Below are 27,585 nucleotides of genomic sequence, written 5' to 3'. Positions count from 1 at the left end.
CCTCCAGCAGATTTTTCAGGGTGACCTCACTACAGTCCAGCATCTATATCTGCATGTATCGCGCATTTCAACAGACTCTGACACACACATCTGTCTTGCAGTCGGGCAAAGGTTTGTCTGGATCAAAGACGCATAATAAATCCATTATAAGTTATCTAAGGCAGCTGAGGGAGTCTCGTACCCTTCCCTCTACTCCCCCAGGTCTGGATTTGTCATGTAACCTCAGAGTGTAACCTTTCTTAATGAGTCGATTCTCACCGCCAGCTGCACGGATAGCATATGCTTAACACATTAGCTCAGATTTTGCAACTACTTGGAGAAACTAAACCAAACCATAGCCTGTATTTGATAAATTCAAGTCACATACAACATTTCACCACATATCCTTGTTCAATTAGACATACTTCACACAGAATGGGCCAGGAAATCAATTTTACATAGATTCAAGATTGAAGGGAGGGTGTATAATACTGCAGTTTAAGAAACAACTACTAAAACACATATGAGATTTACAATCTGAAGAGCACATGGACACTTACACACTGGTTCATTCAGGGTCTAAAAAGCTTGTTTAAAGGGAATTTCTGAGCGTGAGAGGAAATACCAGTGAGACACACAGCCCCTGATCACAGGGACTGCTGACTGACACGTCCTTCTGTACGGAGACCGATAACACTGTTTATGCTGGTTACCTCAGCAAACACAAAAACCCACTCACACACTCCTCCCCTGCAGCTCGACTGAGGCCAGAGAGGACAAACGCATGCGAGTCTGTCAGAGAAAACGCCTCATTAGCGAACTGATATCCTAACTTAAATCAATGTTTTTCACCTCAGCTTAAGAAACAGAGATATGAAAGACTAAAGGAACAGAAACAGAAGGGTTGCCGTCGTGTTCCTCAGAGGAGCAACAGTACCTAAACCTTAGCACATATGGATAATCACTAGCAGAGGGGGTTTAACAGTCTGTTTCCATGGATACTGCCAATTCCACATCCTTTCTATATGATGTCCCTGAGCTTATTAACTACAATCAGTCAGAAGCTTCATTAAAGGATTTGGAATAATAGCGAATGAGGAATGTTTGCTTGTTTAATATTTTACACATCAGAAAACCAGCAGATGCAGGTGTCTGAGGATTTATATGTATATGAGTGTGTATGTCCTATATAAAAGTCGTATAATGAAAACTGAGTATCAGTTATCAGATTTAAAGCATTTATTTGAAGTCTAACATTATAACAAAATAAAACAAACAAACAAAATGAAGTAATATCTAATAATATCTACAGTATATATTCATTAAGGATGCACTGTATTGCATTGCATATTGTGTTGCATTAAATATAAATTTAAAATGTACCAAAAAATTTCAAATAAAAAAACAAACACATGTCTGAACAAATATATGTATCATGGTTTCAACAAATATTAAGCAGTACAACTGTTTTCAACATAGTTAATTACAATACATTTTTCATGAGCAGTAAATCAGCATATTAAAATGATTTATGAAGGATCATGTGACACTGAAGACTGGAGTAACGATGCTGAAAATTCAGCTTTGCATCACAGGAATAATTTACATTTTAAATTATATTAAAACAGAAAACAGTCATTTTAAATTGTAATAATATTTCAGAATATTCCTGTTTTTACTATATTAAACAAATGCACCCTTAGTAAACATAACAGAGTTCTTTCAAAATATATTAAAAAAAACCTCACTGACCCCAAACTTTTGAAGTATATATCTGAATGTTGAATATTGATGCTTAAACAGTCTATTTTTAGGCAAAATATGGTATTAAAAGGTATTTTTAGCACAAATGAGAGTTTTTTGAACTGCTCTTTACTATTTGTATCTACTATTTCTAGTTTTTTACTGATGCTGATATAATTGTATCAGGCTGTGCAGTGATTTTATCTTTATCTTGGATGCATAAAAATGATTAACAGACTGAATTTTTGTCTGCGGGATACTTGCTGATGAGTACTGCTATATGTATTTCCATATATGTCAGATTTACAGTATAAAGAAGTGACCCATGCCATGCTAAGAAGCTTATAAAAGAGACACAGGTCAGTATGAAACAGTTTATAGCTATAGTATAGTACTAAAATCACAGTACATGTAATGAAAAAGAAAATTCTGACCCGGGACCACAAAACCAGTCATTAGGGTCATTTTTTAAAAAAAATGACATATATACATCATCTGAAATCTGAATAAATACAATTTCCATTGATGTGTGGTTTGTTAGGACAGGACAATATTTGGCCGAGATGCAACTTTTTGAAAATCTGGAATCTGAGGGTGCAAAATATCAAAATATTGAGAAAATCGCCTTTAAAGTTGTCCAAATGAAGATTTTAGCAATACATATTACTAATCAAAAAGTTCTGATATATTTACAGTAGGAATTTTGCAAAGTATCTTGATCTTTACTTAATATCCTAATGATTTTTGGCATAAAAGAAAAATCGATCATTTTGACCCATGCAATGTTTTTTGGATATTGCTACAAATATACCCATGCTACTTAAGGTTGGTTTTGTGGTCCAGGCTCACATTTATGCTTTCCTTGTTTGATTATAAAAATCATAAACACTTTCATACATACATTTCTGGTTGGATACTGTTTGATTGTGTGTGTGTGTGAGCTGTGGAGTTTCTTTGCACACACTGTGTGAGGTCACTGAGTGCATACGGTTAAACACAGTGACTACAGTGCACAGCTCATTATCATCTGCTATGAGTCTATCTTACCCACTTCTTCTTTATTATGTGCAGGATCTAAAGTTCAAGCATTAAAATTCTCTTCGATCCCACATATAAACTTGAATCTTCAGACATCTCCCCACTGCTGTTTTCCATAAAATTTAACGTTTATTCCTTCAGAACCACACTACTGTTGTATATTCAGCCACCGCACATGGTGAACCATCTTCTTCACACCAGGATGCCAGCTGCTCGCTGCCCAATCTGTGCTCAAAAATGAACACCCACATGCACACACACACATAAAGAGACATGTGGGCACACAAACCGCAAGCAAACACATGTAGTATAAACTTTTGTTTTTTGTCTCATGGGAAGCGGGAACCATCGCTGTTAAAAAGCACTTTGACTTTAACAGCTCAGAGGTCTCACTGCAGGCCAAATATAAATAAAATTCTCTCATTAATAGCTCAACCTCACTATATATATTTTTTGTGTGTGTGTGTGTGTGTATGGAACACATACTTTTACGCATATTTTATTCTATACAACAATAATTCACAGCGACTGTCTGTGAAGCTCCAGAAAGACAATTCCAAGGATATTTCAAGTTGTCTAAAGCCATGCAGTAATTTTATGAGAGAAACAGATCAGAATTTAAGACTTCACCATATTTTGTTCTTTTCCTCACATAAAGCTGTCAAATGACTTCAGAAGACTTGGAATATAGTGCTCATGTCATATAAACTACTGTTATGGTGCCGTTACTGTTACGTTTTTGTCTTTTTTAAGTTTGACAGACATGGTCACTATTACATTCTGCTAAACTAGTTTCAGTTTACCTATTATGTGCCGAAGGCTTTCTTTATTAAACAGAATAACGCTGAAATATCAATAATATGTCATATTAGTGGTATCAGACTTACAAAAGTCTTGAAAATTGTTCCTAAAGACCCCATGAAATCACAGTTTTGCTGTGTTTAGTCCATGACTATTATCTTTGATATCAGCTAAGATAATCTTTCAGCAGATACACAGATTTTAAATTTAGGCAGTGTCTTCTTGTTTCATTATTATTCAAAAAAGTATTCATAAATTAATACAAATTAAATATTTACTAAATACTAATCTACTAAAAAAAAAAATCTAATAAAAGCAACAAAAGCACAAATTCCTAAACTTGGACTGAAATTAAAACTAAAACCTGAATATATAAGAATGAGTAATAATAAAAAATACAATAGTTAATGATTTAATTATCCAATTAAATGCTTACTAGAACAACAATGTCCTCTCCCAATACCAGCAACTGCATGATCATGTGACATAACTATAGCCCATTGGCTATTTAAAAACTAAACAGATAAACTCTTTGATACACCCTGCCCCAACTTCCTGTTGGAAAACAGAAAATACATTAACACAGAAAAGAAAAGTGTGCTTCATATCAGCTTTAAGTGTGAACACTCTAAATTTTTCATTCATCATAGATACTTCAGCAGCTCTATTCTGATGTAACTCTCACCGTTCTCTTTAATCAGTGCTTCTGTAGGGATAATTCATGTCCTCTTCCTCATTTAGAGAGTACCAGAGGCAAAGCCTCATCATTTTTCACACAGACAGGATTTACCACTGCTTGCTGTCGCCTTCAGACAACACCAATTACGCAGAGAGGCACAGAGAAGCCTGCCTGTGCGTCTCACGCTAGTCCGAATTCTCTCATCTCATATGAGCTTATAGAAACCTCATACATCCAGCCAGCCTGAGGGAAAGTCAACTCACAGAGAATATGTTACATTCTGCATTCTCTGCACAAAGCCTTGCTGGCACGACTCAATGAAACATTCATTGCATAAAACTTTTAGTTAACGCTTTACAAATTTTAAATGATGGTACAACATATTACCTACAGTAATTGATCATAAGTATAAAAACAATTTAATAGTAGGCCTATAAATGGTCAAAAATATATAAATATACTGTAAGTTTGAAAGTGTCAGACTGGCTTCATTACATCAAGCATAATGCTTCAGTAGGCGGTAACTGCTGAGCTCTTTTTTGTTTCCATAGTAACTGCGAATTCTATGATTGGTGTAGTCGCTCACTAGGAATCATGCTAGGTCTGTCTTGGAAGGATTATAATTTATCGCTAAATCAAAACAAATGGGATTTTACTTTTCAGTCTGGACTGTTGCATTCTATTGCATTACACTTTAATCTAGCAAGCTGCTACCTTACTTGAAAACATTAAGACCAACTAGAACATAAGCTAGAACCATATTATTTGGTGGAAGAATTGTTTATTGAGGTTATTATTAATGACATTAATTATTAACATAATACATTCGAGGATTTATTGAATATTGCTGTTATCATACTGCTGTTTCAACCCAATCTCTTGAGAAAACATTACTATTTTTTTGTATGAATTCATACGATGTGACTATTTTCATGATGGTCAATCATGATGGTCCACCCTACACCTAACCATCTGAAAAAAAACAAATAAGATTGTACAAATTCATGTGAATAAGCCACCAGTATGTCAAAATGTAAAATACTTGCCATGAGAGTGACATGACTTAAAGGGGTCATCGGATACAAAGTTCACTTTTACATGTTGTTTGAACATTGATGTGTGTTGGCAGTGTATGTACAAATCTATCCTGTAATGATAAAAATCCATGCAGTGGTTTTTAATTAATCTGTAAAAATAATATCCCCTTTTTCAAATTGAGCCATTCTCAGATGCCTGTCGTTGCGGTGTCACACCGACAGCTTCACTTACAGCAAAGGTGAGTATAAGGTTTTTTTTTATTAATCTTTGCGATCGCTTTTCCTAATGATGTGCTAGTTAGCAAATTTAACGGCTAAACGCGGCTAAATGCGTCTAAAGTAAACAAGCTGGTCACTCCACAGAGAGAAGAGAGGGGCGGGGCGAGCGGAGCTCATTTGCATTTAAAGCAGCCTTGACCAGAATGAGATGATTTTTGCAGAGCTGATTTTGGAAAGGTAAAAAGGGTGTTGTTTTACACTACCATTGAGAATTTTTAACAAAAGTATATTATAGACGTTTCATTAAGACCTTGAAGAATCATATCAACTTGTGGAAAATGGGCATCCGATGACCCCTTTAAGTTGTGACCATAAGCCTTAAGTTTGTAAAAAATGATCAATTGTCACTTTCATTATGGATAACAAAGTCACACAAAAATGTGTGACACTGGGCTACAAAACCAGTCATAAGTGTCCATTTTTTGAAACTGATTTATACATTATACATTTATACAGCACCTGAAAGCTGAAATAAGCCTTCCATTGATGTATGGTTTGTTAGGATAGGACAATATTTGGCTGAGATACAACTATTTGAAAATCTGGAATCTGAGGGTGCAAAATACTGAGAAAATCACCTTTAGCGTTGTCCAAAGTTCTTAGCAATGCATATTACTAATCAAAAATGAAGTTAGGACAAAAAGTCCTAATTAGCAAAAATTTTCTTGCAATGTTGCATTGCGTCACATCTGCGTTAGAAATTACACAATCATATTTTAAATGATCGTTAAATATAAAACATTTCGCTTACATTCATTATGATTGCAAAAAATACTGTAGCTTCATTGCAAAATCAAATATAAAATTTAAAAATAAAATTCAAATATATACATTCATATATAAATAGTTTGAAAGTGTGGGAAGATCGTGTAATTCGCAAGGCTTTGTGAGGATGATGAGCTCAGACTTCTTTAAAATTATGGGTATTGTTCCTCACAAGACATTCCACAATTAATCATGACTTTGTTGAAATCCAAATGACTTATCATCTCTTGATGGTGTCTTTCATCACACAGCTCACAGCTTAAGCTGTGACCTTAGTCCATAACTTGAACCAGCCAAGCAAGAAGAGGTGAGATTAGGAGAAAAGCATGTGACCAGCACTTCTCAACACCATGTTAAAAAGTTCACAGGTCTCCACACTACTCAGAGAGTCATGGTTCTCTTCATCCATCTACACTGAAGGGAACAAAAATGTCAACGACAGGCTGAGGACATGAGAAATGTCAGTGTAAATGGATATCTCTGAGCTGACTTCACAGTGAGCACACGATAGTGTGAAAAAGTGCAGGTGAATGGCTCAGGGGCTTCACTCTTCTGTCAGGATCTTCTGGTGGTGACTCACGAATCGTAATGAAAATTGTCAGCACCCTGACAAGTCAAAGTCTAATGCCACAAGAGCTGTCATAACTTTTCACCTCACATTTCATAACATGTACATGCATTAAAATTCCTTATATAGAATTCCCAGCATTCTCATCAAGACATCCAAGTCCTCCAAACACGCGTGAACCCTTGTGCATGCATTTAATAAACATGTAGTCGTACCGCTGCTGCAATCTACAGCTGACACCATCAGATTTATTCATGAATGCGATCTATGTGTGTGTGCCAACTGAACCCGGCGAGAAAACCAGCAGCAGGAATTGGATTTGGATCCAGGCTTCATTGCACTCAAAGTGACATGAGGTGATTCATACCATCCCAGAGTGATGAAGGAAGAGTCGAGCCTTCTTTCCTGATTATTTCACCTTCCATCAATCACTCAAGTCTCTAAAACATGTCTTACACCAACCCGCTCTTGTTATGTCTGTCTGTCTTTTCTCTTTACAATATATCAGGGACCATATCAGCAATAATTTCATTTTTTAATTATTAGGCAAATCCTGGAAGATAATAGGTAAGATCCCTTATAATGGACAGGTCTTCAGACTCAAATTTCCAGACAGGTGTGTTGGGGCAGGTTAGAGCTCAACTCTGCAAGACGCTGGCCCTCCAGAAGCAGGATTGGACATCCCTGTCCTAAGGTGTGTGCTCTTATGTCTGATGATTGACTGAAGAGATTGGAAAATCCTATGTTTTGTCAAAATTGACAAGTGTTCTGACACTCCTGTCCTAATGGCGTACAGTTTTTGCTAAACCAGCTCATGAAAATACTATTGTCTGGTATAAACCTTAATTTGCTCTCTAGTCTTACAGGGTGTTCTCTCTGCTTTGTGTGTGTGAAATTAGCAAATTATAATATTAGAATTAGAATCAAACTATAATAATATTTCACAGTATTACTATATTTTTGATCAAACAAATGCATAAGACATCCTATATTATACAGTCACCAAACCTTTTAACGGTAGGTATAACAAAACATTGTTTAAATGAACTGTGGCATAAATCAGCCTCAATGGCAAAACTTGAGAGTGTAAATGTGAACTTGGCTTGTTTATCCATGCGTTCTGGGCATTCCAGCCCACTGAGGTGTGTTTGGCTCAAGAAGCAATGAGTTTTATTTCTGCGTGTGCTCCATAAATTTCATCTTTACCATAAAATAACAGCAAACGTTCTGTTGCTCTTGAATTACAAGGAACCTTTAGGGCTTTTTCCAATTCCGAGCATTCCAGCTACGCCCAGTGCTAAAAGTGAACCACGGATCACACTACACTTTAATTGCATTAACAGCTAGATGAAATCTAATAGGAGTTCCACATAGTCGAATTCTCTCAGTAACACAATCAGAGAGGCTTACAACATCACATTACTGATGACAATGATGAAATGATGTAGAATTGTAGCTTCGTGCTGTCATCAACACAGGTCATTGCCTTTTATAAGCTTCAATTATTATTAACACAATTATTAATCGTGTACAGAGTTCAATTTCCATTCAAGTATGCCTTTTCCAAAACAAACCTTAATAGTTGCAAGCTGTTTTGAGGACAAAATGGAACACTGTCATTGCAACGAGAAGTTTGTGTTGAACCAACACTTTGAGTGTTAAAATAGATTTTTTTTTTTCATCAAGCTCGGCGCCACAGTTCACCTCAAACTGACAGGATACTCTTTACAAAAATAAATCGGCTAATATTTTGCTGAGGCAGTTGGGTTTGGTCTGTTATTCTACTTAAGCAGGCTCTGGACTAGAAGAAAGCAAAGCCAGAACTTCTCTCAACAAATAAGCACAGGCCGAGAGAGGAAATCAGAACACTTAAAATAACAGACTCAAAAATAAAGCATTAATGGGAGGGTCAGTGAGCACATACAGTGGCAGAATGAGTGACTGAATCCATAAGACTGTGTCAGATAGCTTCTCCAAGGGCCTCCGAGGGCCGCGGGCAACATGCTGACCCTAGCTAAAGGTCAACAGTCAGAGCAGCCGTTAACCCTGCTCCTCATTTATGCATTTGTGTGAAAAAGTGAAGAAGTCAAATGTGAGGGCTCAGCTGATACTCTCTGGACTTTTCTACCATTAGTAGTGCTTGGTAAAGTGAACACACTGTCACTGATGCTCATACTTTAGGGTTCAAAAAGTAATCCCAATCTAAATTGTTGTTGATACAGACAGGAATGGTGTATCAAATTATGCGTATAGATGAGGTGTTCTCTTACTTTTTAAATATATCAGACTTACAATTCATCTGAACGGTGGTGAGTTTCGCACAGACAAGCTTCCCTCACATTCTCCTTTAAACGCATAAAAATCAAGTGCATGTTTTTATTTTTCTCCCGGCTGGTATATGAATTGCCGTCACCACTAAGATTGTGTGATGTGCGTTTTGTTCCACTGGGAAAGCAAAATGACTGGAAGAGACTTCCTGATCAATACACAATTACAGAGAGCTGCAGAGGATGGCAACTCTGCGAAAAGCAGTCACACATACACACAGAAACACACGTGATGTGAATGTGTCTGCTTGGGCCTTGGGCTCATTTCACGCTTATCAGCTGACATATACACCGGGAGGACAGATCACATCGATACACACATACAGTGGCCAGATACAGATCAGTGAGTCAAAACTAACCAAGAGTCATTACACTCTGACACTTTCTGTATCCCTAAACAACACTGACACATGCCATAAAAATCAAACAGTAACACTCTATCTATACAGGGGAAAAAACAGGAGAGAAGTGACTCTAACATCAACACCTCTGAAATGATCAGCTTAATTTTCATTGAAAATAAGCTAGTGAAGCTAGTTGACCAGCAACGTTATATAATTAATAGACCAAAGAAGTCCTGCAGGTTAGGCTAGTTGTGCAGCCTGGTGAGAACTAAAGCATCCAAAATACAACAGCTCTACTCAGTTGTGTTTACTCATCTAAAGTGTCACACTTACTGTTGTTCATTTTTAATGGACAAAATCCAGTATTTCAATAGGATCACCTGTGATTGAGAATTTCATTGAGGGTGAAAGATTTCTCCACACACAGATTTCACAATGGGTTCAAGGTGATCACATAAATTTGCTCTGTTGGCCAACAGAAAGTCGCCTGGTTTGAAAGTGATTTCTATGTAAGCTGTGCTTTATACATTACTCATAATTGACTCAACTGAAACGCTTAACTAATCAGACTAAATTTGGACTAAAACTGAAATGGAATTCAGCTTTAGCATGTTGCTAAGCTAACAAAAAACTTTTAGAAGCATAAAAATGGAAGGTTTGCACTTACGTCACGGTTTGGTCAGTCGGCCATGTTGGAGATACTCGGATGTAATCAACAGCATGGATTGCACGGTTAATGTACTACTGAATATGTTGTTCTGCTAATTTATGGTGTCTAAACCATGGGAAAAAAAACATGTGGAAGCTGCTAAATCATATAGAGAAGGACTTAGTAAGCAAAAAAATTCCGCAATAGTTTGACAAACTATAGTTAATAGGTGGTAAAGATATGTACAAGCAGTATTACTGCCTAAGATAGCCTAATATTTCACCTACCTGACTAAAAATGATAAGAACGAACACTTATGTTGTCAAGATTCTTGCCCTGGAAATCCTGGTTCAGTTTGGCCAACCAGACATCTTTTGTTCCTCAGACAGTTTTTTGCACTCTTTTCCTTGACTTGTTATAACTTTTGGCAATCTGCAGTACTCCAAATGTCAGGCTGACCGAATAGTACAGCCCAAAACATGACAATGATTGACCATTTTCAGCAGCAATAACCACCCAAATTAGCAAGATGGATTTGGTTCAGTGGCATTGTTTATGTTCTGTGCCACCAATATGGTCGATTGATCACGCGTCATGAAAAACTCTATACATACTCTATGAGCAAAATCGCCCATTTTAATAAAAATAACGCTCTGAGATTCTTACATTCTTGGAACGTCCTTATGGTGTTGAACATTCTAAGAAATGTTTTTAAAACATTCAAGCAACATTCTAATCATGACAGGAAAATTAGCCATTTCAATGTTTTAGAAACATTTTAAAACAATGTTCCCACAATGTTTTTAGAACTTAAATTTATTACCTGAAACACTGTTACTGGTCAGAAACCGTCTGCAGCTTTTCCGACCAATTGAGCAATTGGCAGCGGAGCCCCTCGGTGAGGGAGACCACCCCAACTGGCCGTTCATCTACGCAAATTAAATCACAAGAAGAAAAACCTAAGTGACAAAAGCAAGGCTGTCAGATTGGTGTGAAATGTGTAAGCAAACACGGATTTCTCAGTATACAGACTACTGCCACCTGCTGGTGTGGAGTTATTTCCTCTCACGCATTTAAGAACGTGCATGCTGGTTTGCTGTTGCCTGTAGTTTTAAGCGGTGTGATCAAGCACAACCATTTGCCCCAGATGCAGGTGATGTGGGGCACGCTAGCTTCAGCTTTTGTTGCTACTAGTTGATGTCAGTTTGGTGTGTCTGGGTCTTTATCTGCCATTTTGGATTAGTTTTGTCACAGTGAATTATTGTGCATGCAATACTGCCTTACAATCTTGCCTGCTGTTTTTAGACGTTTAAGCAAAGCAGGTTTTCTTCTAAGGGAAGATGTTCCTGGGTCTACAGAAACACTGTTTTTTCCAAAACCTTCTTCTAAAACTTCTTTACACTCTGGAGATTGTAACAGCTGTGGGAGCTGTATGAACACACCTCTCTCTTTGCCCCTACCCTGAGCTTTTTAGATCTGCAAGTGAGATAGCCCCTATATGGTAAAGACCTGAGGATGAATAACTAAGCAGATGTCAAACGTTCCCAGAATGCACTAGGGCAGTTTGGTGGTGCAGAGAGGCCGTTCACAGGCCGTTTCCTCTATTGCAGCAGCTGTTCCTGAGAGAGAGAAAAGGAGAGGAGGGCTGCGGAGGTGTGCCTGTCCTCCTGCACACTGTGTGACCCTGCGTTTGGCTGCAGGCCCTTCAGGCACACTTTCCAGCATTCTGGGCTCCCCTCAGAGAAACACGCAGCACAACAAATCTTCTCCAGCTCAGCCAGAGACCGCCATCCGTGAAAGGTAGAGCAGCTGGGGGGCTCTGACAGGACAGGAGTGCTGTTTGCTTCCAGAACTGTCTCTGATATACGGCATTGAGGAAAGCCGCAAATGCTCATTTTATGGATTTAACTTGGAAAAGCTTGCGCTAACCTCAAGAGAACTCAGCATGAAGCATACACACACTGAAACCAGCCAGGGCTGATTACATGACCAAGCCCTCAAAGAAAGCACACGGTCAGTTTTGCAAATGTTTGATAAAGCATGGCAGGCTGTAACTGGCATAACATTCTCAAAACGTTTATACAAATGCCCTTAAAAGGTTTATATCAAGAAAACCCATATTTTTCTGTAATCTGTCGGTCTTTTGAAATAATAATATTATTTCAGAACTAAAAATTTCCTCCTGCTATCTCATTGTTTGAAGCTGCAAAAGTCACAAAGGTTTGTGGTTGTGATGTCAGACAGATGGTTGGCTGGTTGGTTGGTTGAATGGATGGATGGATGGATGGACAGATAACAGACTGAAGGAAGAACAGAGGGACAGACAGACTAGATAGATGGACGGATGGACAGACGGTCAGTTGGTCAGATGGACGGTTGGATGGATGGATGGACCGATAACAGACTGAAGGAAGAACAGAGGTACAGACAGACTAGATGGACGGATGGACCAACGGTCAGTCGGTCAGATGGACGGTTGGATGGATGGATGGATGGATGGATGGACTGACAGACGGAAGGCCAGACTAGACAGACGGACGGTTGGTCGGTCGGTTGGTCAGGCAGACAAATGGATCAAAGACAGATAGATAGACAGACAGAAACAGTACGTGGATGGATGGATAGATGGAAAGACAGAAAGATAAACTGAAAGAAGAATGGATGGACGGAAGAACAAACTAGATACATGAAGAAGAAAGGACAGACAGACAAATGGATCGAAGACAGATAGATAGACAGACAGAAACAGTAGGTGGATGGATGGATGGATGGATGGATGGATGGATGGATGGACGGAAACACAGACAGACTGACAGAGGAAGGAATGGACAGAGAGACAGAGTGAAGGAAGGACAAACAGACAAACGGATGGAAGACAGACAAACAGACAGACAAAAGGTAAAGGAAGGTAGGATTTAATGTCAGAAATGCTTCAACATGTTCAAATCTGCAGTCCAAATACAGTTCTATCACATACACATATGACTGGAACATCAAGTGTGAGTTGTGGATTAGATATCAATCTTCACTTCATCAGGCTGTGTAAACTAGACATAACCGCTCCTGACAGTATCCGACCACAACAGTCAACATTCTTACCACAGCCAGGAGAGGATGAGATACTGATGGAAGAAATGGCAGAGATAGAGGGACAGAAACCAAAAGAGACAATGAGATAAACCTCGGAAACTACTAATCACATAAAGGACAGTGTCTCCATTTGGTGATTCAGACTGAGAGGTTTTTTTGCCACTTATTATTAAAGAGGCAGCAGAAGACAGGAAATTGCAGGGCTGAGAAAGGGAAATGGGATCAGAACTCGTACGTCCCATGTGAGCACCAAAGTACAGTTCAGTGTTTTAGTGTGGTGAAAACTCTGCCAGATGGATGTGGCACAGTAATGGACGTCTGGGGTGAACGCACTACAGGCCTGAGACTCTCTGACCAGTGAATATGGAGTCTGACAGCAGGTGAAAACTTTTCAGCAGGTAAGAAAATTGTCTCATCCTGTTGTTGTACATAAAACAGGCCTCATGTGGATAAGTGAGAGACACTTGATAGGTACGAAATAGCAAACAACTTAAAAGCAGAGAACAGAGAAAATATAAAATAGCCAGCTTTATAAATATATACATTTACATTGAAGAAACTGATGGCTGCCACAATCCTAAACTGATGTTAGTGGTTATTCTGAAATATAATAATACTCAAAATCTATATGAAAAGTAATAGAAGACCTCACCTCCACACGTAGCACCATTTAAACTATTATTAATATCTGTAGCACACATTGTGTTGTTTTAAGATTCATCCTCAAGTTTAAAATTCAGAGTGCAAAACATCAACACCATGTCTCTTGGGAAATCGCTCTTCCCCAGTTTTCCAAATCTGAAGCAGAACGTTGTGTCATCTCATAATGTCCTGTTGGAGAATGTGGCGTGCCGATTCAGTGAGGCGTTTGTGCTCATTAGATTACAGGCCAGTTGTGTCCCACTCATTTCTGTGGGACGCAGGCCTGAGATTCCTCCTGCATTTACAAAAATCCACTGAAACCCCTGGCTGCTCCAGACAAACATTCACTGCTGCCATTCATATACAGCTGAGAGAAAAGTCACATCTCGTAAACACAACAGACACCTGTAATGAATTAATTCAAGATTTTCTGATTCCAGACTCTGTCAAAATATATAACATAGGCGTCATAACATATAGAGAAAGTTAAATTTCAACAACTTTTTAATAAATAGAGTAAATTTTGAGTCCATGTTGTGCTAAAGTAATCTTAAAATGTCTTGCTGCCTTAATAAATAAAATATTCACAGTTATTAAGCTGACTGGCTTTGACCGCACTTACTTTAGCAAGCATTTGGCTCATCATCTAACACAAACTTCTATCTCTCCCCTCCTCATTTTTACACACATCCATTTTCTCATCCCTTAATTCATTCTCCCAACACCCAGGGATTCCAGATCTTTCAACACAGTCTGGATCTTCATCCCGAGGACAGCAAATTTGTGTTCTAAAGAAAAAACAGCCTCTGGCTCTACTCTCTCCAGGGAAGATGAAGAACATTCAATATTTCTCTCTGGTATGCGCAATGCTTTTGCCAAGCTGAGTTTTTCTGTTCTGCACGTTGGCCTCAAACTCAAACTGCACTAAGGTCACGGCTCTGCTTTTATCCACCTTCCTTCAAGCGCTGTTAAACAGGGACACTGCAGGAAGAAAACTTGCCGTTGCTCTTTGAAAAGTTCACAGCTAGACAATCTTCCGCTCTCGTGCCGTGATAATAACAGAGGACTTTGGCCGGCTTCTTAGAAGGAGCTGATTGGACGGGACACATTCCATGGATTTTCTGCCTATTTGTTTTGCATGAGCCTTCCGCCCAGTCCAACCCCTCAGCGACAGACCTCACCAACCCAAGAAACCTCACAGAAACACACATCAGCGCAGAATAACCTCATGCTAATACTGATATGTGCACACATCTAAAAGAAACACTTCACTAATGTGTTTAGTTTGTTTGTTTGATTGATTTTCCAAGTGGCATCTTCACTGGATTGATACAAATGACAGTTTAGAATGGAAGCCCATTTCTGCCACTGAATAAAAAATAAAGGCTTTTTGCGACTTCATATCTCACAATTTTGACTTTTCATCTCATAATTCTGTGAGTGATAGTACGTCTCACAATTCTGACTTTTTTTTCAGAATTGTGAGATATAAAGTTTGCAGTTGTGAGTTATAAAATCAGAATTGCAAGACATAAACTTACAATTCTGAGAAAAAAGTCACAATTATGAGATATAAACCTGCAATTCTGAGAAAAGAAAAGTCACAATTATGAGATATAAACTTGCAATTCTGAGAAAAAAGTCACAATTATGAGATATAAACTTGCAATTCTGAGAAAAAAAAGTCACAATTATGAGATATAAACTTGCAATTCTGAGAAAAAAAGTTTATATCACGCAATTCTGACTTTATAATTCGGCTTCCATAGTTCAGAGTTTCCCAACCAAAAAGATTTATCTTGAAAAATTATTTTGCATGAGCTTCACACCAAAATGAAAAAACTAAATAAGAAACAACAGCTTGCTAAATAATAATAAAGTGTATTTGTAGAATAATGTAAACAAATTTAAGCATTAAAGTTATTTAGTATTATTATCAATACTATGTATTACCTTTTTAAATATGTTCATATTTTATTTTTAATTTCAGTAATTTTGTTATGTGCTGTTCTTATTTGTATTAGTTTTTGGCTTTTTAAATATTTCTGTTAACTTTAAACTATTTTTCACTGTTGTTATAGACCAATATAGAGTAGATGTCTTACGTCACTTGCAGAAAATATAAATATACAAACTCATAATCCTGAGCCGAGGGGAAAAGAGAGAATGACGAGTTGATTTTTCTTATCAGAATTGTGAGATATAATCTCATAACTGTGAAAAAAATGTTAGAAGTCAGAAGAGTAAACTGCTACTTGAAAACCGTCATTTTCTGCCACCAGATAGACTCCACCCACAAAATAGTCATCACTGTTTGCAAACGTGAAATTGGTCTATAGTAAACTAAAACTATTAACCATTAAAAAAAGTCACTTAAAATAAATGTTAACTGAAATCAAATAAATTATTTTTAAAAAGTATTTTATTTTAGCTAGTTGCCAAAGCAATATTTCCCATTTTCATTTCATTAAACTGATGTAATTTGATGTAAACTGATGTAACTTTTACTAAACACTTGGAAAAATTTAAATGAAAACAGTAAATACAAATTAAAATTACACATCATGGTAGTTCTTGTTTTGTTTTGTTTCTTGATCATCCTGTCTGTATATGATGATTTTCATTACATTTTCATTAACCTCAAGACATTTATGGAATTATACAATTAACTAACCCATGTTTGTTCTCATAACGTGGTAAAGTTATTCTGGATGAAACAACATTGCTTTCCATCCACTTTCCACTTCAGTTGAAATCAGACATGTTTGGATAAAATTACGTTTTTCCGATGGGGGTTTGGGGTCTATTTTTACATATTAGAGCCTGAGTCAACTTTATACATGGAAAGAATTTGTCTTAAAGGAATTCTGTGCATGTAAATTGACGGTTAATTATTGAGAACCAGCAGAGGCGTCCCGGTTCACACAACACTAATTTACCTTCGCATTTTGCAATTCAAAGCATTTCCGTTGCCTAATCAGACCTCCTAATAACAAGTCCTGTGCCTGGAAATGCAAGTTGTTTTCGCTCATTAATCAGAATGAGAATGTTAAACGTCTGAGGACACACACAGATTCAGACACTATGCACTTAGATACGAGACGAAAGTAAGACCTCAGAAACGGGCCGAATCCCAGTGCTGAATTTAGACACGAGTCCAGCCGTGTTGCACCTTTAGCGTGATAATGGATTTTCTTTGTGGGCAGTGAAAAGAGCTCGGACACAAAAGCCCCCTGTGCCTACAGAGTGCTGGTCATTCACCCAGAAATTTCTCACATGGAGACATTTTTCATGCATCCCAGCGGTTCAGCTCCGGATTAGACTCACACAGCTATTATAAAGAAACATGTCAATTTTAACCTTCTGCGCCACTTTGAACCTATAGGAGCGATGCTTTGTTCGTCTTTAATGAGATAAAGGAACATAGATCAATCAAGCATATGTCCATAGCATAGGCTTTGGTCACATTGATCTGTGAAATTCTCTGAGGATCTGCCACGCTAACCTCTGACACAAAGTCACATGGGCATTCCTCAATTACGCATAATATTTACCCATAAACTGTGAAAGGAGCAGAGAGCCAAACATCTCCACGGTTCATTTGGTTACGGTCATGTGTCGCTGTTCATAGCAAATGTTTTCTCGCAAGAAAATCCAGGCTCATTCCTGAAAACAAATACAGGTCTTATTGTCCTCAGTAAACTAATGTCAGGTGATTGTCTTTAGTCGACTGGATCAGATCATGTGTTCTATATTAGTACAGGCCACACTGGAGCCGAGTGGCCAGATTGAAGCGTGGGTCTGGCTTTGGAAGATGTCCCTGAATACTGTCCAAAAAAAGCATGGGCTTTAGTCTGAGAAGAGCCGCCCATGGCCCAATCATGCATGGATGAATCTGACAGAAGTTACGAAGTGCTACTGAGGAATTCTGAGAGACACCGGTAACAAAATGATGACTACAACTGGATCACAACTGTCAACCGATTGAGTAGGCGGTCAATTAGGACAGTGGATCGACTGGTCTATCCATCCCTAGTCATCACTTTGTTAATGTGAGATTACCAAGGTCTTGTTCTCACAAGCCAAAGCTGAGAAATAATTCCAATCATTGGAGATCTCATTGCTGTTTAGGTGAAACTAATGAGAATGTTTTGTGTCATAAAATCTTAATTGATTTTATCCAACATCACTAAATGTCCAGAAAAAACACTGGGCTTTATTCTGAGAAGAGCCGCCCATGGCCCAATCATGCGTGGATGAATCTGACAGAAGTTACGAAAAGCTACTGAGGAATACTGAGAGACACCGGTAACAAAATGATGACTACGACTGGATCACAGCGGTTGACTAATTGAGTAGTTGGTCAATTAGGACAGTTGATCGACTGGTCTATCCATCCCTAGTCATCACTTTGTTAATGTGAGATTACCTAGGTCTTGTTCTCACAAGGCAAAGCTGAGAAATTAGAGATGTTAGCAAGATCTTATTGCTTTCTAGGAGAAACTAATGAGACTCATTGAAAAAAGTGCTTTATGTCGTAAAATTTAAATTGATTTTATCCACTAAATTAACCTAAATGCATTAGGTTACAGACAAATCAGGTTAGGCAACACTTGTAAGTTACCATTTTTATAGTGTACTGAGATCTAATGTTTCCTTCCCATGGGAATATGTGCAATACTATCAGCTACTATACTACACCAATTAATTTTTAACTCATTTTAATCTGTTTCACACAACTGTGCAGATTTTCTCCCATAATGCATGCATAAAATACAAAAAGTGTGAAGATTATGTGTATTAAAAAATAAAGATAGCAACAACAACAAGAAAAAAAACGAAAAAAATTGAAATTACAGTGTTAATATTATTTAAAGTGCAATCTTTTTTTGTTGTTGTTGTTGTTCCAATCAAAAACCGTACAGACTGTACTATTTATTTATTTATTTTAAACCAAAACAAAATGTTATTGGTTATTATTAAAATATTAGTTTTAAATGTATTTATTTAGTTAAAACAAAAACAAAATGTTATTGTTATTTTTTAAATATTAGTTTTAATTTAATTTTATTTATTTATTTATTTATTTATTTATTTATTTATTACCAAAACAAAATGTTATTTATTTATTTATTTATTTATTTTAAACCAAAACAAAATGCTACTGGTTATTATTAAAATATTAGTTCTCAATTTATTTATTTAATTATTTAATTATCTATTTATTCATTTATTGTAAAACCAAAACAAAATGTCATTGTTATTATTAAAAAATTAGTTTACAAATTATTTATTTATTTATTGTAAAACCGAAACAAATGTTATTATTATTAAAATATTGGCTTTTAATCTATCTATCTATCTATTTATTTATTGTAAACCAAAACAAAATATTATTTATTGATTTATTTATTTTAAACCAAAACAAAATGTTATTGGTTATAATTAAAATATTAGTTTTAAAATTTATTTATTTATTTATTTATTTTACAACAGAAACAAAATGTTATTGTTTATTAATAAAATACTTGTTTTAAATGTATTTATTTACCTAAAAACTGAAGTAAAATGTTACTGGTTATTATTAAAATATTAGTTAGTGAAAATTCTACTCTCATGTATTAGCTAATTTATCTTTTTATCGTTTATGGTAAAATTAAGTTGTACAAAGACAAAAACATGTGTCTACAGAAAATACATTAAGTATACGGACTTCATTAATTTACTTTGTAAATTTTTGCCTTTAAAATATTTTTCATTACTGTTAAATCAAAGTTTAAGGTTTGAACTGACCCATAAATATAATTAGAGAAAAACTAGTACATTTAACTATAACACTTTTGAGTGTTTTACGTTATGTGTGAAGTATCATTTTTGTTTCAGTGTTCGACCTGTTAAATTCAGTTTGGTCTCTGTTGCTCTTCTTGTGGCTCTCAGCGGGGTTTACAGAGTCCTGGTTCCCAGCTCTAGACTGGTTAAGGATGTGATTGGTGTTCTGTTGGCCAATCAGAGTTCACCGTGTGGTTTCTATACCCAGCTGAGGGGCTAAAGCAGACAGATGGAGGCAGCCAGGGATTCTGGACAGTGGACAATCACTGGTGTCTGCCTCTGCTGAGATCAAACGCCGCTCATTTCCTTGTGGCACCACCAGTGACGTAAACACAGCAGGTACAGCAGCACCCGACAATACGTGTGCTGAAATCTCTCTCTGTGCACCTCTGAGAAACAACATTTATACAGAGCTTTATTATTATCAGACAGCCTCAGAATCAAAACACACCTAGAACATTTTAGAAAACCAGTCGAGAACATTTTACCCTAATGTCAAAAGTGCTTGTGATTAAATGTGCTTGTGAAAATGTGAAAATAGTAATAAAATAAACAATAATAATAATATAAACTATATAAATAAAAATACAATTATATAAATAAAATGAAAAAAAAAAAATAATAAAATTTTTATAAAGGCTTCATTCTTTAATGCAAGGTATTATTTTCTCTTTTCTGGAGTTGAAATATGTCCTGGATGTGTTTTCATGGGATTCACTCTAAAAGACTTTTAAATCTTTGGGTGTGAAGCATTACAGATGAAAAGCCATCCATCCTTATTTTGCACATATTTTCACTCTCTGCTTTGGGATTTTGGCAAAAACAATGAGTTTAACATGTTTTATGTAGTCTTGGGATCAAAGGAATTGATTATTAAAACACTTGTTCAATCTCACCCTAGACCCCTGTGATTTGACAGCAGCAGTTAGCTGAAAGCCAGCACAGGATCCTGGGAGTGAAATTAAAATGTGCACTAGCAATCTGCTCGTGGGCTTTCAATCACACGGCCAGGACTCCTGCCAGCCATAAATCAATCCACTACAAAACACACCGCCTCAGTCCTTCTTCAAGAGCACTGAAAGCATTAAATACCTCCTTAGAGAGCGGCTGTACGATAAAAGCACAAGCAAGCCAGAGAATATTTGTTAATAGAGTTAAAGCGATGACTGATAATTAATATACAGCAAGCAGTGACACACACTAGCTCTTTTCTGATACTTTTTATAAACTTAATATTGCATTCAATACAGCACAACAGTTCTACAAAGGTTGTGATATCGTTTGTACCATGCATACTTATTAGTGATGGTTCATTTTGAACGAATCTTTAATGTGACTCGGGACGAACGAGTCGTCTCAGGGAGTGATTCGTTCAGTCCCAACATCCTATTAGGTTCTGTGCTGGAATTAGTTCACCTGTTTCGAGTCTTTTTGGAGTCATTCGTTCATCTTATGGTGCTGTGACGTGATGAACTAACGACTCAAACCCGAAAGACTCAAGAGATGAACTAATCAATTCTCTTTCCGGCTCAGACTGCATTGGTTAAGCTTATGGGGCTGTCACGTGATGAACGAACGACTCAAACCGAGGTGAGATGAGCTAATTATAGACTAAAGACCCAGGTAAACAATGAATTAATCTTTTCTGTTTCTTATAGCATTATAGTTTTGTCTTGTTTGTAGTGTGATCAACGTTTGTGTAAGCAGTAGATGTGTTAGGAAAGTAACAAGTAACATTTTATTATATATTCCTAAAATGAACGAAATAACTCAACAAAAGATTCGTTCATTTTGCTGAATGAGACTCAAAGGTCCAAGTCGGTAAAATGATCCGTACTTCCCACTACCTATGCAACATTTTTTAAACATTTAATTGAAATGTACAGATTAAAACTTTATTAAAATGTTACATAGTTTTTGATTTTGTAGTATGAATATGTAAAACGCGAAATTTCTATTTTAGAAACGGTTTCTATTTCTGCAATGTCGTGGCTGGAACAACAACACACAAACTATGACAATTAATCACAGGTACTGTGTCTAATGTGAGTTTGAATATCATATTGCATGCCATGTATAGCTATACTGAAAGCAACAACAGATGTTTTTACCTCACATCTTGAAAATAAATTAAAGCAAACATATAAGTTAAAACTACGAACTCCTTACAAACCAACAAGTGTTTATATATATATATATATATATATATATATATATATGACAAAGATTTTCATAACAGACTTACACTCTATGTGTTGTGGGACTTCTCCCAGGAGATATATACTGTTGGAGTTGGTCTGGATGTAAATGCAAATTCATTCTTTGCCACTAGGTGTCGCTTTTGGAGCAGCATAAATAGCGGTTTCTATATACACTAATATAAACACCAGTGTGCGTTTTGATTTTGAAAGGTGCAGTGCTCATGTTTATTAAACAGCTTTTCGAAAAATCTATTTGCGGCGGTCAGTTTTGATATTGTGATATTTCATATTGTATATTGGGCCACCACAAATAAATCAATGTCTGGAAAACACTGATGTATCCAAGTGGAATCAAAGCAAACTTCAAACTAAATCAAGCCAAAACAAAGTACATTTTGTCACGTTGTTGCTGCAGGATGGAAGACAGGATACAACGTACGGAACAAATCTAATTTTAATTACTTTCACGAGGAACAGACAGGAACACAGAGCGATATCCACACACGTAGAAACACACTAATCAACAATATGCAACAATAAAGACCGACCGGGAACTAAACACAAGGAGGAACTTAAATACACAAACTAATCAGAACATACCCAGGTGAGGACAATGAAACACTCAGGAAGAAACAAGGAGGGCGTGACTAGGGTGACGAGAGGGCTGAGTCCAGGGAGCACATGGTGAAATCACAACAAAAACACACGATGACAATAAGGATACGTGACATTACCCCCCTCTCTCACAAGGCGCGACTCGCGCCGTAACACATACACTGGGGTGGGGGGGTGGGCGCCCTGGAGGTCCGTGCTGGACAGACACCGGGTACTTAGGGGCGTACCTCCAGGGCGGATCAGGGAGTTCAGGAGGCCATGGTGGATCAGGGAGTTCAGGAGGCCATGGTGGATCTGGGGGCTCAGGAGGCCATGGCCGGGTAAACAGTTCAGGTGGCCATGGCGGATCTGGGGGCTCAGGAGGCCATGGCCGGGTAAACAGTTCAGGTGGCCATGGCGGGTCTGGGGGCTCAGGAGGCCATGGCCGGGTAAACAGTTCAGGTGGCCATGGCGGATCAGGGAGTTCAGGAGGCCATGGCCGGACAGACAGTTCAGGAGGCCATGGCCGGACAGACAGTTCAGGAGGCCATGGCCGGACAGACAGTTCAGGAGGCCATGGCCGGACAGACAGTTCAGGAGGCCATGGCGGGTAGCCCCCCCCCAAAATTTTCTTGGGGGAATTTACAGTACTGCCAGCCCTAGGGAGCACTGGATGAGGTGCTGGCTCAGGAGGGCGCGCTGAAGGAGGAGCCGGCTCAGGAGGGCGCGCTGAAGGAGGAGCCGGCTCAGGAGGGCGCGCTGAACAGAGCTCCGGCTCTGGAGGGCGAGCTGGGCAGAGCTCCGGCTCTGGTGGGCGAGCTGGGCAGAGCTCCGGCTCTGGAGGGCGAGCTGGGCAGAGCTCCGGCTCTGGAGGGCGAGCTGGGCAGAGCTCCGGCTCTGGACTTTGTCTTGGCTTATGAAAAGCACCAGGAACTTGATTTGACTCAGGAGATGTAGCCGTGACGTGACTTGACTCAGCCGTGACGTGACTTGACTCAGCCGTGACGTGACTTGACTCAGCCGTGACGTGACTTGACTCAGGAACCACAGCCGTGGCTTGACTTGGCTCAGTAGCTGCAGCTGCAACTTGACGTGACTCAGGAACTTGACTTGCCTCGGGAAACGCAGCTGCAATTTGACTTGATTCAGTAGCTGCAACTTGACTTGACTCGGGGAAAACAGCTACAACTTGACTTGACTCAGGAAGGCTGGGCGGAACCAGCGGAGGGTTAAGAAGGCTGGGCGGAACCAGCGGAGGATCAGGAAGGCTGGACGGAACCAGCGGAGGCTCAGGAAGGCCGGACGGAACCAGCGGATGCCCAGGAAGGCTGGACGGAACCAGCGGAGGCCCAGGAAGGCTGGGCGGAACCAGCGGAGGCTCAGGAAGGCTGGACGGAACCAGCGGAGGCTCAGGAAGGCTGGACGGAACCAGCGGAGGCTCAGGAAGGCTGGACGGAACCAGCGGAGGCTCAGGAAGGCTGGACGGAACCAGCGGAGGCTTAGGAGAACTAGGGGAGATAATAGGAGCAGTGAACTCCAGTGGGATTGCCCTGTCCATAATGTTCATTTCAGCAATCATGACTGGGGACTCAGGCTTGGGGGCCATCTTGGCTTGGGGCTCAGGAACGGAGGCCATCTTGGCCGGGGGCTCAGGAATGGAGGCCATCTTGGCCGGGGGCTCAGGAACGGAGGCCATCTTACGTGCAGATTCTGGTGTGGCGGCCATCTTGCGAGCAGGCTCTGGCGTGGCGGCCATCTTGCGAGCAGACGCTGGCGTGGCGGCCATCTTGCGAGCAGACGCTGGCGTGGCGGCCATCTTGCGAGCAGACGCTGGCGTGGCGGCCTTCTTGCGTGCAGGCGCTGGCGTGGCGGCCATCTTGCGAGCAGGCGCTGGCGTGGCGGCCATCTTGCGAGCAGGCGCTGGCGTGGCGGCCATCTTGCGAGCCGACGCTGGCGTGGCGGCCATCTTGCGAGCAGACGCTGGCGTGGCGGCCATCTTGCGAGCAGACGCTGGCGTGGCGGCCATCTTGCGAGCAGACGCTGGCGTGGCGGCCATCTTGCGAGCAGACGCTGGCGTGGCGGCCCGAGGGACAGGGCTCTGGGCGGTGGCCGGCGGATTAGAGCGCGGGGATGAGGCCGGCCGCATCGGGCTGAGGACAGCGGTGGAGCTCTGGAGGATGACTGGGGATTTGGGACTGGGCTGACGGTTCGAGCCGTTGATACGGTATGTGGAGGTTCTCGGCTTAGGGCAGGCGGGCGCGTTGCGCTGTGTCTGGGAGGAGACTGGAGGATGAGACCTAATCGGACTCTGAACTTCTTCTACTTCAAAATCAGATCCGTTTAAATAGAGAATCAGATTGATTAGCTCGATCAAGGGAAACTACAAGTGGGAAGCTCGCAGCGTATTGTCTCATCATCCAGCCCCAAAACAAACACAGCGCCAAGAGAAGTTTCGTGCCAGCCTACCTGGTGGGAGAGTTCGATGAATTCCTCCACATACCGTTCCAACTCACGACCGTCCTGCCGCAGTCTCCACAAAGCGTCCTCAGCCCAACTCATCTTCTCTTTATAAGGTCGGTCTTTCTGTCACGTTGTTGCTGCAGGATGGAAGACAGGATACAACGTACGGAACAAATCTAATTTTAATTACTTTCACGAGGAACAGACAGGAACACAGAGCGATATCCACACACGTAGAAACACACTAATCAACAATATGCAACAATAAAGACCGACCGGGAACTAAACACAAGGAGGAACTTAAATACACAAACTAATCAGAACATACCCAGGTGAGGACAATGAAACACTCAGGAAGAAACAAGGAGGGCGTGACTAGGGTGACGAGAGGGCTGAGTCCAGGGAGCACATGGTGAAATCACAACAAAAACACACGATGACAATAAGGATACGTGACACATTTATAGTGTGTTTTGGAGTTTGAAACAGCTTGCTAAAACTTTTCTGGAAATGTTGGCTCTGACTGTTAAGCACATTCAAACTACCATTGGTCCATTGATGATGTAATAGGTAGGCGTGGCTCTGGGGCTCCGCCTTCTTTGATGTGGGAATCTACTCTGGTTTATTTCTTCTATTCAATCAGTCGAGACCAGACATCCACGAGTAAAAACATGCACACGCAGGAGAACTGCTTTATAGTAGAAAATGAAATTGTTTTGTGTTTACTTATTGTTAAGTGGCTTGTATTAAAGGAATATTTCAAAATGTAAAGAAACCCACGATTTACTCACCCTTAAGTCATCCTAGGTGTATATGACTTTCTGTGATGTTTAATCTTCCGCTAACATGCATATACGTGTTCACGAGAGAGTGGCGTTTCAAAGGATGAAGTAGGACATAGGACGTATGGCGTAGGCGTATCGTAAGCTCCGGTGAAAATATGCTAGTCTTGTGAGAACCAAGTTTTGTTTACATCAAAGGAAAATCAGTCTCCTCTTGGATTATATCGAAATCCTTCTGTATTTTTCTTTATAAATCCTCATTTTGTACTTCTACATGTACTTCTGCTGGAACACTCTCTTACGCGTGAACGCGTGTACAACAGTTTTACAGAAACACATTACTTCACTTCAGAAGGTCTTTATTAACCTTCTGGAGCCATGTGAAGCACTTTTTATGATGGATGGATGCACTTTATTGGATTTCAAAAACTCAACAGCCAGCTGATGTTATAAAGCTTGGAAGAGCCAAGATGTTTTTTTATATATATAACTCTGATTGTATTCATCTGAAAGAAGACAGTCATATACACCTAGGATGAATTGAGGGTGAGTAGATCATGGGGTAATTTGCATTTTTGGGTGAACTATCCCCTTAAATGAAACTATTATATGAAATTTTACTACAAATATCATGGTTAAACAATGGTCAGTGTAGCAAAGCCATGTTTAATTTGTGGTTACCATTGTTTAACTATTGTAACCATGTTTTTTTTTTTTTTTTGGTTTTATTTGTAGTACAACCATGGATAACAATTGTAAGCATTAGTCAAAGCCATTGTGCACTTCAGTTCATTTAGTAAGGCAGCTCACTTTTGTAACAGACCTATGAATGATGTAAAGGATGTATTGTGGCTGCAAATTATGTGAAAACCAGTAACAAACCAACAATATCCATTTGGTAAGTGTCCAAACAAAAGGTTTTTAAAAAGAGATCAGTGCCCCTCTAAAAGTGCTGAGTGACTCCATTAGTCTGAGCTGTAGACTGCTAACAGAAACACTGTTCAATAAAACATGACTAGCCCAAAAAAGCAAAAAGAACAGTGCGTGCAATAGAGTGAAATGTGATGTGGCGGGCTTATCGTAAGTCAAATAAACCCAAAGAAGCAGTTACATATCGCTTTCCCATAGTGCAGTTCATTAATTAGTGATGTTTAATCTGATGGCATGAAATAAGGGAAGTTAGGCAAAAAAATAAACAGCAGTGAAAGAAACCCACACAAATCATAAGCCGTGCGTGACCTAGCATGGCATGCGGCGGGCAGCTTGAGCCTTTCAAAGAGAAGAGACTCATTTCAACAAACAGAACACGGGCCATAAAACAACAAACCCAGACACAAATACAAATACACACACTCTCTTTCTCCCACACAAACACACACCTATATACAGCAGCACAGCGTGCAGCATAATGCTCTGAAGTCTTCCCATGCTTTCAGGCACAAGCTTAAAAAATTTATGACCCCCTCAGAAAATCTATTCTCCACAGCCGCAGGCAAAAGCCTTGCGTATCTCGCATGAGTTCTTGGCTAAAACCAGCACATTAGAGTTTATATAGCTGGGATGCTGTTTGGGTGCGAGTCAGCAGCCAAGGACGAGCTTTCTTTTCCCTACAGCGGTCAGTTTAGAAATCTAAGAAACAATGCAGTGCTAGTCAATCAAACAAACACTTCTGAATTCTTTGTTTGAGGATTTGGATATTTAAGAGTGGTTATCAATAATTTTCTGTTATTAAAGAGGTGTCAACGTTTATGTGAAACATGTACTTTTAAACACATAAT

The 27,585-nt window shown here is 39.2% G+C and overlaps 1 protein-coding gene across 4 annotated transcripts in view; it reads right to left on the bottom strand.

Annotated features, from left to right (window-relative positions):
* The window catches only part of dip2a (disco-interacting protein 2 homolog A), a 139,210-nt gene that overhangs the window by 102,116 nt on the left and 9,509 nt on the right, over positions 1-27,585 (bottom strand). Inside the window, exon 2 of one of the 4 annotated variants that reach the window (XM_051119268.1) lies at positions 11,033-11,138. The exons of the other annotated variants lie outside the window; for them this stretch is intronic. Coding sequence (XP_050975225.1) covers positions 11,033-11,138 — 106 coding nt within the window. The remainder of the gene's footprint in view (positions 1-11,032; positions 11,139-27,585) is intronic. 4 annotated transcript variants of the gene reach the window in all.

This window comes from Labeo rohita, chromosome 9 (genome assembly GCF_022985175.1).
Source record: "Labeo rohita strain BAU-BD-2019 chromosome 9, IGBB_LRoh.1.0, whole genome shotgun sequence".
Lineage (NCBI taxonomy): Eukaryota > Metazoa > Chordata > Actinopteri > Cypriniformes > Cyprinidae > Labeo > Labeo rohita.
Note: the sequence above shows the minus strand (reverse complement) of the source record. Positions and strands in the feature narration are given on the sequence as shown.